The following is a 13320-nucleotide window of genomic DNA, read 5'->3' on the forward strand; positions in this document are numbered from 1 at the left end:
TTCATCAAGTGTTGCTATGTTTGCAGGTGTAAGTCGCCACTTATTGATTAGTTTAAACTATTAATTTGATTCTACGTTCTCTGCACATCACTGCGATATTCATCAAGTGTTGGTATGTTCGCAGGTGCAAGTCGCCCTGCAGCGCCGCATGTCCGCCTTGCCAGGAGAAGTGTCGCTGGAAATGCTCCCACAGCCGCTGCGATAAAATTTGTGGCGCTCCTTGCACTCCGTGCCAGGTAATGTGCAACTTATTTTGTTTTTTTTTTTTCAGTCAACCAACGCATCAAGTAGTTATTGAGGACTGCTAATTTTTCAGAAGCGCTATTTTTTGCATTTATTGCAGGAGCATATTATTGAATACGCGTGCATGAAGGAGTCTTTTTCTTTATGATGCTCCTTGGTATTTTATACTTTATTCTCAAATACCAGGATGCATCAGATGAAACATCGGATGTTATCTTGACATAAATAGGTATTGAAATAATGAATAAATTAATTGTAACGAATCTCAAATCAAGACTGCAACGGATTTTACTTTCGTAGTGAGGCTACGAGTTTGCTCAAGGTCTAAGCCAGTCTTTTCTCTGCAGCCCACTAACAAAAAATGAATGACATTCTCGACAACACCTCACAGACCTAAGTTCTAATTAAACAAGATTTTTCATGCCATTGTTAACTCTAAAAACTGAGAAATAGCAGTTGTTTGAAATTTCGGCGACAGACAGTGTCCTACCTCTGTCGATTTCTCCCATTTTACACGAGAAGCCCATAACATATAAGGGCCGTGTAGTAATGTGACTAAGAAATTCTTGATGAATCTTGCTGCGATTTTCTTAGAATGCGTTGGGTTTGGCTTTGTATTGATTGCTCTGCCCACAGGAGCCCTGCAGCAGCAAGTGCGAGCACCAGGCGGTGCGGTGCTCGAAGAAGTGCGGTGAGGCCTGCGACCAGAAGCCCTGCGAGGAACCGTGTCCCAAAACACTCAAATGTGGCCACCCTTGCGTGGGTCTCTGTGGAGACCCCTGCCCTCCGCTGTGCCGCGAATGTAACTTCGACAAGCTTACGGAATTCGAACTCGTCTGCAACGAAAAGGATCCAGACTCCCGGTTAGTGAAACGTTGCTAGCAGTTTTTCTTGCTACGAGCTAAATTTTTCATCATAACGGATGATCTCGTGAGGTTTTGATTCTTCGTTTTTCAGCTGCAGGTTATATCACAGTAGAATTGACTCTCCCCTCGTTCATCGTTTAAGTATGAATGCGAAAGTATCATAAATCTTCCTAATACCAGTTTACTCACACTATTGCCCGCTTGGATTATGAGTGCTTACTTAAGTTCCTGTTCTTCACCCTAAGTTATGATGATCTAATGCTAGGTTCGTATTGCTAATAGGCTAGGGGCTGCAATGTGCTATTGTCCATAATTATTATTAGTCTTTACATGAGATCCTGCTCTTCACCCTACGTAAAGATGATCTGTCATGTCCGTGCAGCTAAGAGACAGTGGGCTGCAATTATATGATTATTCATAATGAGTAGTCTTTAATTATTGACCTGTTCGTCACCCTACGTAATGATGATCTCGTATCAGGTTCGTGCTGCTCCTAGAATTTAGGCTGCTACTATACTATTTTCCGCAATGATTATAAGTATTTACTTAACGTGTTCATCACCCTACGTAATGATGATCTCGTGTCAGGTTCGTGCTGCTGCAAGACTGTGGTCACACCATTGAACACGATGGCCTCTCTGGCTGGCTCAAGCACAAGGCCGACAATAGCGTACAGATGAAGCAATGCCCGCGTTGCAAGACGCCCATCTACAACAACCGTCGTTTCAACGCTCTCATCCTCGAGACTTATAAGGATGTGCAAACTGTGCTCTTCAAACATAGGGGCCAGCAAGTTCCTACCTTGAAACAGATCGTGGACAAATTCTCAAGTTAGTCAAACACTTCATAACGATACCCAAGTGATTCAACCATATCTAGTTTTCACTGTTTTTCATTTCGTACGTGTGGTACTTTTCGAGTAAATTGCTGTCATGTTTCTGGTCTCACAACAAAGCATGCTACTAGTATACCAGAAATGATGTCATATTTTTAATTAATTGCAAAAAATTTTTACTCACCTTTCACGTTCATTATCGGTGCATTTTCTCTGCAGCAGAAAACATGGTCAATGACGCGGGACGGCCTGGTCTTGAACTGGACAATTCCCTGTTTTTCCTGGATTGCATCACCAAGAGTCAAATGCGCAAGACCATCTTCAACTACATGAACGCGCTGCAATCTTCTAAACTCAAGGGAGTACGTTTTTTTATTGGTTTTCAGCAATTGGAAGCGCCGTACGAATTTAATCCATTTTTCTAAATTCCTTAAAATTAGATTTGAATGTTTCAAATTTTACGAGCTATTGTTGGAAAAATATGGTCAATGCAGCCCTTGCGCGTGAAATCTCTTGAGGTGTATTTTTGAATTAGAAAAAGATTTTCAAACTTTTTAATTCCAGCCGAAAGCTCGCCCGAAAGAATTCAAGTTGGATGCTGCACAGCTACATCTGTTGAATTTCCAAGCGGATGTGGTCATCATGGCCAAGAAGATCCACGATGAGCTTGACAGGTCGCATAGAAAAGACCTGGAGCGCGTTATGGAGCAAGTCATGAGTCAGGTGAGTGAGGGTCAGTAGACGTGACGGCGGTGCAGTGTGATGGAACGAGTCATGAGTCAGGTGAGTGAGGGTCAGTAGACGTGCCGGCGGTGCAGTGTGATGGAGCGAGTCATGAGTCAGGTGAGTGAGGGTCAATAGACGTGCCGGCGGTGCAGTGTGATGGAGCGAGTCATGAGTCAGTGAGTGAGGGCCAATAGACGTGACGGCGGTGCAGTGTGATGGAGCGAGTCATGAGTCAGGTGGGTGGGAGTCAGGAGATGTGCCGGCGATTCAGCGTGATGAAGCAGTATGACTCGCTCCATCATGAGCAGTATTATGGAGCGAGTCAGTGGCTGACACGCTTATATGTCAGTGCCACAAATTGCGTTGGTATGTAATTTCATATGTCTTCTCATGAGTAGTAATTAGTCATCGTTACCGTGTCAGTGGTTATCAGTTGCTGTCTTTCTCTATTGAACGTAAATTCTACGTTTTTCTGGTGTGTAGAAACATAGCTTTGTTTGCGTAGTGCTTCCCTTAGGAAATGATCTTTTCATTCCCGTAGGGAGTTTGTGTGTCGGATCAGTTTTCGAACGAAGCAGCGTGCGAGTTATCACGCATTGCCACCTCCAACGCGGTCTTCAAAATCACTGCCAGAACGAGGGGATCTCCAGAAGCTGCAGTGGCATTGACGCGCATTGCTCGTCTCATGGCGCCGCGCGACGTCTTTACCAAGCAAATGGACGACCAAGTACAGGAGCTGTTGAAGGAGTGTCAGAAATACTGCTCAGGACTGGGGATATCACCGCAGGAACGAATGCAAATAAAGCAAGCCCTCAATTTTGCTGGATCTGGCCACTGGTACAAGTGTCCTCGCGGTCACGTCTACGCCATCGGCAAATACCCTTGCTACTGGAATGGAATGAGCGCGATGTGTAAACTTTGCTATGGTGCCGTCAATGTGGGCATCACTTGCAGCTGCACGGATCCAATAATCTTGCTACTGAAATGGAGTGAGCGCGAGGTGTAAACTAAACCGTGATGCCGTCAATGTGGACATCACTTGCAGCTGCACGGATCCAATACTCTTGCTACTGAAATGGAATGAGCGCGAGGTGTAAACTAAGCTATGGTACCGTCAATGTGGACATGACAGGCAGCTTGACGGATCCAATAACCGTGCTTCTGATATGAATTAAACGTCATTGCAGTGTGTTCGAACCGAATCCCCTTTTCTTTGTATGCGAAATTACGTGCTTGTTTAGAGCGACTCGCAAATATTAAGTTTAATTCGTGGTGAGAAGTTTGTGTTTTACCATTTATGGTTCCGGGTTTAAATGTTAATTTATCAAAGTATCATCGTAGTAGCGTGGCTCCGTTGTTTCGGAATGTTTACTACATGAATGTAATTTTCATCCAGAAGATAACTCAGCGACCAACGCTGTGCAATGCGGTCTTGTTAATTGAATTCATGTAGGACGTTTAATTAGTAAGTAAATATTTTGTCATTATTTTTGTAAAACTAAAATTTAGTTTTGTTTGTTCGCGCAAGGTTTTTAGTTGCGTTCGTAACCCGACGTTGGAAGAAGAAAAATTTATATAATTATTTCGACCACGAAATGGAAGCTAAAGCGTTCACTCTGATATGTATGGTTTTGTCTTCTTTCCTGGAAGTATTCAGAACTGTCTAATTTACTTACTTCTTGAAACGCTGCGATTTGATCATCGCACACCGGAACTTTCAATCATTAGAAATTGTATTTCATGTTCATTTTTTCTGTGCTCGAACAAAGCAAGTCCTATTTTATTCGAAAAAAAATTTCAAGTTTTACTTGCGTTTCCTGACGATGACTTCTCCATGGCAGAATGTAAGCGTGGTGAGTCAGTTCATGGAGGAGGTGCACTGCGAACTTCAGCGCATTCGCTACGTATCGATCATGAAGAGCGTCCGAACTCGTGGTCACAACGATCGGTTCTTGGAGACTGTGCGAGAAATCGACGCACTCATGGAGCCAACCCGCGTCTTCACAACGCAAGTGGAAAGAGACGTGAAAGCGCTTCTAAAGATTTGTGAGACTTTCATTGGTGGCCTGGGCATCTCAAACGAAGAGAGACTTCTAGTTTTGAAGGCAATGTATAACGTCACGAAGGGTGCGTGGTACAAGTGCCCCAATGGGCACATTTACTGCATTACCGAGTGTGGTGGCGCAATGGAGACAGGCGTGTGTCCTGATTGTGGCGCTATTATTGGCGGAGGTAGTCATCGTCTTCGCCCTGACAACAGCGTGGCGTCTGAAATGGATGGAGCGACCGCCCATGCCTGGCCGCAGTGATATTCTTGAAGCTTTCTTGTACAAAAATATTTGAACTTTAACTCCTCAATGGGCTCGATAGTGACTTTTTGTTCCATACGTTGATGTTGGGGGATCTTGGAGGCCTTGTTTTCTTGCTTCTTCCCTTTCATCGGAGTCGCAGTGCAATTATCCAACGATGTTGTTCATACAATTTTCCAATTTTTCTCTTGGTCTGCACGCGGAAGGTATCTCGTTTCATGATTTTGATTCTTACTCCTTCTTTTGGTAGAATCGAATGCCATGCAAGGCTAAGGCTTTTGAAATTTTTCAACTTTAATAATATGCCAGTTTTTCCCGCGACAGTTCATGATTATATCTTTGTGTTGGTAATATCCCGGTACTACGTTTGGCTTATTTTTCCTAATGATTAATTGTGATATGCTGCATGTGATACTGCAGCTGCAGATTTCCCTTTAGATCGATATTCTACTAAGAAGTCTCGTGAATCGGATTTAACATTAGCTTCATCTTCGCTTAGTGGTAATGAAGTATTATATCATTAGCAATGTCGTTTGTCACAAAGGATACTTTATTAAATGATCTAAACTGTGCCACTGTTATTCCACATTAGTTCTGGAAGTATTATATCATATAAGTATTTTCGTTGGCATACATATACTACGCATTTTACCTTGTTGAGTTCGATAACAAACGCCAACTAAGTGTCCGTCTCGTACAAACTTGTTGGAATAAGCTGTTGTCGATCACTTGTGAGATAGTAATGACCGACTGTGAGGTGTAAGACATCACTCCTCATATATAGAGTGAACTTGGTGAATTTAGTGAGCAATTCATTAATTGCAATGCATTTTTCAGTCGTAGATACATGAACAAGGACAACAATATCATAACAGTAATTGAACTCTCGACTGGTCAATGTGGTCTTTCTAATTGCAAGGCAGAGTAACTGGTTTGTTTACTTGAGACACGACATTCTGAGCTCATTTTAGAACCAGAGAAAGATATTTAATTGTTAATCTTTCACCTTTATTTTTCAAAGCATTAGGCAATTGTCAATATAATGAAGCTTTTAGATGTGTAAATCTCAATTAATGTTTGTTGTGGCAAATATCTGCCATGTTTAGATATACTAAATGAAGAAATAACCCGAAAACTACCCGTCTTGGCAATCTAAAATGAGGTTCATTCAATTGGCACAAGCAACAAACTGTGTTGCCAATAAAAAATATATAACTCGGTACTCACTGCAGTGAGTGACAAAGAACGCATTTTCTCGTCGACGAAAACTTGAGGTCACGGACGGACGGACGGACAGACAGACATGGCGAGTACGGGATGCATGCCAGAGGCCAGCATTGCCCAAGACCAGCATATTTTTCATCCTCCGTTTGTGCGTAAGCCTGCTAAAGGCAGAGCAGACTAAGGGATTATATGTTAAAAGCCAAAGGTACAAATCCCCTTCATTTAAATTAACCAGCGAGCTAATGAGAAGTAAGCCACCAATACAATCGCTCTACGCCGTATTTAAAACCGCCCACAGCTCTATCCCATGCCGTCTAACCTCCTCACGATTTTCGGTAAGCAACTCCCTACGCCATACCGCTGTTGATACACAGCCAGCACTCCAGCCGTCCGTTCGTCGCAGCTGTTTTCCCCCAGCATAACTCTACCTCCACGCTTACCCCGTCTCCCCGCCTTTTTTCACCGACTGCCGGACAGCTTTTCTTAGTTTCTGCTCACTAGACTGCATTACGCTATGAAAAGAGGATCTATACGAGTTGTAACCTAACCTAACCTAATTCGGATAAGCATCAAAGGTCTGCGGGAAAAGCCTCCAGTAAGCCATGCGATAATGGTGGAGAGTCGGGGTAAGTGTGGGGGAAGAAGATGCTGGGGGATAGTAAGGCAGGGAAACAGTGACGCGGGGTTCACGTCTTGCGGAGTAAGGTGATGACGCATTACCGTTTGGTACAGTTCACATTTGCGGCAATGCAGTGTGGTCAGCGGACACTTAGGATAACAGCATGTGAAAGAAGTCATGGTATGGTTTATAAAGCATTACTCAATCGACAATTCTACGGACTCGCGCAACTGGGCCACTCATAATTCCTTAAATACTTAACGGATCTGTATGAATTTTGGAATATGAGTATTAATTATCGATACGCTGCCGCAGGAATTTTTACAGATTTTTACATGAATTATTGTTTAATTAAACCAATAAACGTATTTTTTAAGCAACTGGGCCACCCACTCATTATTCCTTCAATACTTAACGGATCTGCATGAATTTTGTAATGTGAGTATTAATTATCGATACGCTGCCGCAGGAATTATTACAGATTTTTGCATGAATTATTTCCTAACCTAACTTAACTTGACCGAACCTAACCTAACCTAACCTAATAATGAGTCATGTAAAAATCTGTAATAATTCCTGCGGCAGCGTATCAATAATTAATACTCACATTCCAAAATTCACACAGATCCGTTAAGTATTGTAGGAATTATGAGTGGCCCAGTTGCATAAAAAATGCGTTTATTGCTTCTAATTAAAAAATAATTCATGTAAAAATCTGTAATAATTCCTGCGGCAGCGTATTGATAATTACTACTCACATTCCAAGATTCATGCAGATCCGTTAAGTATTGAAGGAATTATGAGTGGCCCAGTTGCTTAAAAAATACGTTTATTGGTTTTAATTAAAAAATAATTCATGTAAAAATCTGTAATAATTCCTGCGGCAGCGTATCGATAATTAATACTCATATTCCAAAATTCATACCGATCCGTTAAGTATTTAAGGAGTTATGAGTGGCCCAGTTGCGCGAGTCCGCAGGCGGGTCCGTAGAATTGTCGATTGAGCATTGGAGAACAACGTATTGACCGTTAACTATGTGGAGTAGCAGCTTGTGTGCTGAAGCAGTGTTGGTTTAAAGTTCGTGTGGTGAGATAGTTCAATTGACTACTGCTGCTTAGGTGCCAGGATGACAATATCTATAGCATTTAGATGGTTGATGTTGGCTCCAGGGCTGATTGAGCGTTAATTTGCTGATCTACGGCTGCGCACCCGCGAGTACAATAGTGCATTTTTTCCATAAATGAGAAAATGCGCTAAAAAAGTGTGGCTTCAAGCTTAGGGATTCATTTTATACCAGAAAATTTGCTGATTGTACGTGTATAAAATTTAATTAATAATAATAATAATAATAGCGGTTTCAGCGTTATTAGGCCGTAGGCCTGTCGCCGATTCTTAACATCGCAGAACATTCACAGCATTTTGCGGTCTTGAANCAACTCACTGCTACAATTCTGCTGTGCTTAACCGCCCGGCCTCCTTGCCGATTCTGACCAGAAACTGGCGCACAGAGCTGGGATCGAACCCGCGCTTCTCTGCGCCAATCTTGGTACTCTGAACTTTAACCACTGGGCCACCCTGCCTACTACTAATTATAGTGAATTCTCAAAATCAAGAAAAATAATGAGATTTGTTCCAATAAAAATTAGTTTTCGCTCGTCAATAATTTTGCATTGAATAAAATACAGTAAGCTCCATACGAAACACAATTTCATTCATATAGGATTCTTCGTTCTAACGCGTTTGATACGAGTTTGAACGAACAGCATCTGGATGCGTCGGTGTCATGAGTCATGACTGTGCTGTGCTACGGCATTAGTGCATTGGCAATCTTCAGAGGTATCTGTGGTTTCAGGTTTGTGTCATTTGTAGATCAACGATCTTAGTCTTGGGGAGGAATCGCAGTTTAGAGTGAAGTACAGATCTTCAAAAATTACCGAACAATTCTATTCTTATACCTTTAAGCTCTTAATACTGACTTTGATGGTGTTTTTTTACGTTGGTTATTCCCCAATTCATGCCTGGTGGACTCACTGGACTGGAGACACGGTCTTGGGACTTGCCGATTTCGAGTAGATTTTGACTCATGCCACGGTCTCTTGGAGTAGAAGCAAGAGACAGGGATGTTTGGTGTGGGGACAAGGATATTATTGGAGCGCCTGTGAAGCTGGACCGTCACACAAAATATTTAAAATGAATGATTCAGGTGAGGAAAGTTTAAGCTAAATAGCTAATATTAGGATTTAGGTCTAAAAATGAAATCTATCCTGTCTGAGCCTCTGAGGCTGCCTCAAAAAGTTTTGCACAACATACTAATTTTAAATGGACAAATTTTGTATGTAGCCGGAGCCGGTAGCATCACGCTGACAGCCTGACTCATGGTCACAGGTGACAGGTCAGTATGTGTTCGACTGTTAGTTACCAGGCTAATGATTTTTGCCATTGGCTAATAGGGCTTACTATCAATATTATAGGCCTGCCGTCAAACAGGCAACAGGGTAGGCAGCCCGGGCCCGGGCCCCGGCCCCGGGGTAATAAGGGACACCCCTAAAAATGCATATACAATAGAACATTGGTTAGCAAAGGCTCTGGTTAACCAAAAAAATAGGTTAACAACAAGAATTTTAAGTTTACTCTTACCTTTCTCAGCAAAAAATTTCACTGAATGAAAATTCAATGCATCAACACCAATCATCAATAAATTGTACATAAGATGTCATCAAAAGAATTGCTCACTGACTGGGCAACATAGAATGAAAAGTAATTAACATGAAGTAAGATTTATTTCTGAAGAAAATATGATGGTTGTTGCTAAAATATTTCCTTCTGTTTCAGGTATAATTTTTAATGAGCTTTTTTCTTACAGTAAATTAATTCACTTGAAACAACAACTAAAATGGTAAGAAATTACACACCCAGCCTTGTAAGCTTACTGACGAAAGGCTTTAGTCTTTACAACTGATGATGTGAAGCTTGTAGTAGACAAGGTCATTGTCAAGGGCGTGGAATTTTTTTTTTTGGGGGGGGAGGTAAAGTGTTAGGTATAGGACAGGCAAAATAGTTTTTGTTGATGAAAAATGGATATGGTAATATCAGTAACAAAAAACAAATGCAAATCACAGAAAATGTCATTTATTCTATATCTGAATCATCTACAAATTAAGAGGTAGACTTTCTAGTACTGTTTGACTGTTAGGTAGTAATGATTGAGCATGCACATTCTGCATGCTTCAAATGTTTTAAAATTAAGTTCAAGTGTCCTCAATTGCCTAGTTCCCGGGGGTAATTTGGGATGCTCTTCTTTTGTGTCTGGCACCATACGAATAGCATAAGGTGTTTTATTGGAGATGCCATACAATTACCCTTGTAAAGACCTTTAAAGTGAGCTCAAACTAGTTTATGAAATGTTTTGTAGTAAGAAGTTGTCAAAAAAAAGGGTAGAGTCGGGACAAAAACAGAGTTACTGGTAGAGCAACAACAGCCACTACCAGATTATCACCCTGTTTGAAGCTGAACTGCTGAAGGTATGCTATCATGAAGAAGAAATGTTGATTGCTACTTGTTTGTTTTTGCCTATGATTGCCTTGCTAATCATAGCCAAATTGGTAAAGTGGCTTCTGACAAAAATGAGGATAATTTAACATGTATTTCTACTATTCTAATTTTCATTAAGTTTAATCTTCGTTAAATGTAAATACTTGGAGGATTACAAGATTTGTGAGTGATCCAGGCAATTTCTTTGTTTCAACAATTTGGTAATATTTTTATTGTTGATAAACAAAATGTTTGCTCTGATTTAGAATAAAACTGAATGCAGCACCTGAGAATGGAATGGTTTAATCAATGGGAAGGCTTGAGTAGTGATGATGAATTATCAGCAGCAGTTAATGTGTTGTTATTGCCTTTTCTTGATAAATGTATATACAAATTTTATTGCTAGAAGAACAACTCAGTAGATACATCACCCTTTCAAGATTTAAATGCTATCTATAACCAAAATAAGGAAAATCTACATAGCAGATATTGTGTAATTTCTAAACTACTGATGCCATTGGCTTTACTCAGCAACATCAGTGAACAATGATATTCATATTTCCTTTGGCAAACTGTGAACTGGTTATCATTAACAGTTTGTCTATGGATATCCTTAATGATATTATAAATCATGCATAACAATTAATGTATAATTTACCTATATTTTTCAATAATGGTTACCAAATTGATCATGATGACTTATGCAGTTGAAATTTTTGACATTGCAGATGATGATGTGCCTATCAGTAGACCTGCTGCTTCAAGGTCAAGAGGAAAATATCAGGGCAGAGGCCCCAGAGCTCCACTGCTTGGGGCAAGACCTAAAACTCGTGGAAGCTTCAATAATGCTCCAACCAAGGCACCTGCTTTTGGGTTAGTTCTTTTGAAATAATATTTGTGTACAGCTGGAAGTATTTCTAGTGTTCAATTTTTCTGTTCTTTATATGTCCATCTTGTGCAAGCCAATTGAGTGTTGGTGTGAAAACATGTGTAATAATAAAGCCAAATTTCTTTAATAGACTTTATAAGATGGTGCACACGAAGAAGTGCATTTTCATGAAATTTCTTGCAGTACTAATGTGTAATTTATTGTTAAAAATGATACCATACTTTATTTCCAGTATTTTTCCTATATAGGCCAATAATAGATTTTACTTGTTTGGCTTTATGTCCATCACCATAACCATACCTTAACATTTTACTCACTTGCCAGACTCACTTTACTCACTTAACCTTAATAATTTAATAAAAGTTTATAAAAGCATCCATTAATTATGTTTTACCAAACCATGAAATTCTCATCTCGGCTAATTTAAATCATCTTGATTAGTTATGAAATTCTTGATTGAACTTTTTATCTTGATTCATCTCAAGATCAATAAAAACTTAATTTAAATGTTACAAATTATACTCTCATACTAAGACTATAAGTCTCAAAATTCCTGTTAGAATTTTAATTTGTTATTGCTTTACTTTTTGTTTGAAAAGTTTATCATTTGAATTCTTCAAATGATAAGTTTTATTATTCTATCCTGAGTTCCCTTGATTTATCACTGAAGTTAAAGTGGGTCCTTTTGTTGATGAAAACCAAAATGAATTAATTTGCACACCTCACCTAATCTAAATCACACAGTAATGCTTGTATTATGTGTAGTGGTACCCTGAAGTTGATCTAATCTGTTAACAGAACTTTGAACACTAGCTAACTAGCAACTAGCATCACATGTGCAATACAATGCAACTTTTTTATGTAAGAGTAATGTTGAGGCAAGGTTCAAAATTTTATTAACTTTTAAGTAAAAATTTTGCCTACATTTTGCTTTGAGTTCTGAATTCTGATATCTTAGAAGTGTAGAGCCAGATCATCATTTCCCATGTGTGACTCATCATTTCCCAGGAGGTGACTGTTCCAAAAAGTTTTGGATGTCGATTAATTTGGAGTCTGAATAGGTTGAAAAAAAATTGAACCTTTCTCTTGCTGTCAGTGCATAAATTATTCATTTTAAATTTATACATAAATAATTACAAATTTATTAAATTGGGTCCATCATTTAGGATAACTCTGTACTAAGTAACTCTTGTATTTTACGTATTATTGTAAAAAAATGTGCAGCAAATGCATTGTATTACAGTCGAGGGAGGAATCATGGAAACCGTGGAGGTGGCCATACAAACTACAGAGGTTCTAGCAATGCTGTACGCAACTACAGTGACGATGGCTATGGTGTGCCCAGCAGTCAACAGAATATTGGGTATGGTGTGCCCAACAGCCATCAGAATATTGCGTATGGTGTGCCCAGCAGTCACCAGAATATTAGGTATGGTGTGCCCAGCAGCCATCAGAATAATGGGTATGGAGTGTCCAGCAGCCATCAGAATGGCATGTATGAAATGCCCTCTGGCCGTCTTGGCAGCCTTGATGCCCTGAACTTCAGCGCCAGTGGAAGAGGTTCTTCTAGAGAAGGCAGATTGGGCAGTCTTATGGACCTGCGTTCTGATGCTGGTCAGAGACGTCCACGTGGAAGAAGCCAAGCTCGTGGAAGAGGCAACTGGAAACAAAACGAATTTGGTGGGAGGTATGTAAACTAAACAGTTTTAAATCTATTCATTAAATTTGAATTATAAAAGTGCAATTGTAGTTTTTGACAAACTTTTATTAAAGAATATGCCTAACCCCCATCCTTAACTAGTTTAAACACCACTGAAGGACCATAAAATTACCATATTTTTTATATATTTTAATGCTAATTCTTAGCTCAATGCCCAGATCCTGATTTATGTTCTTCAGCAATACCCAAGCCACCGACAGAAACTTGTCTCCAAAACTTTTATGATCGGATAACACATGAAAGTCACTAAGTCACTGTGTACCATGGATACAAAATGATAGCCACTATCATGTAGCCGTAGAAGCACTTTGTTTTACTTGATATGCTAAATATCATATCATTTAGTTGAATACTAGA

The 13320-nt window shown here is 40.0% G+C and overlaps 2 protein-coding genes across 2 annotated transcripts; both read left to right on the top strand.

Moving 5' to 3' along the window:
- Positions 1-107: 107 nt before the first annotated feature.
- On the top strand, positions 108-5550 carry LOC108676641 (NFX1-type zinc finger-containing protein 1-like; the record flags this gene model as incomplete). The annotated part of the gene is made up of 6 exons (XM_018164757.2): positions 108-236; positions 880-1106; positions 1698-1939; positions 2164-2306; positions 2509-2667; positions 4512-5550. Coding segments are annotated over 6 exons (1368 nt in total), but the record flags the coding sequence as incomplete, so codon positions are not given.
- Positions 5551-8680: 3130 nt separating this feature from the next.
- LOC108676642 lies at positions 8681-12930 on the top strand (the record flags this gene model as incomplete). The annotated part of the gene is made up of 3 exons (XM_018164758.2): positions 8681-9026; positions 11083-11227; positions 12487-12930. Coding segments are annotated over exons 1-3 (602 nt in total), but the record flags the coding sequence as incomplete, so codon positions are not given.
- Between the last annotated feature and the right edge of the window lie 390 nt (positions 12931-13320).

The sequence above is a fragment of the Hyalella azteca genome, unplaced genomic scaffold, assembly GCF_000764305.2.
Source record: "Hyalella azteca isolate HAZT.00-mixed unplaced genomic scaffold, Hazt_2.0.2 contig8544, whole genome shotgun sequence".
NCBI classification, from domain to species: domain Eukaryota; kingdom Metazoa; phylum Arthropoda; class Malacostraca; order Amphipoda; family Hyalellidae; genus Hyalella; species Hyalella azteca.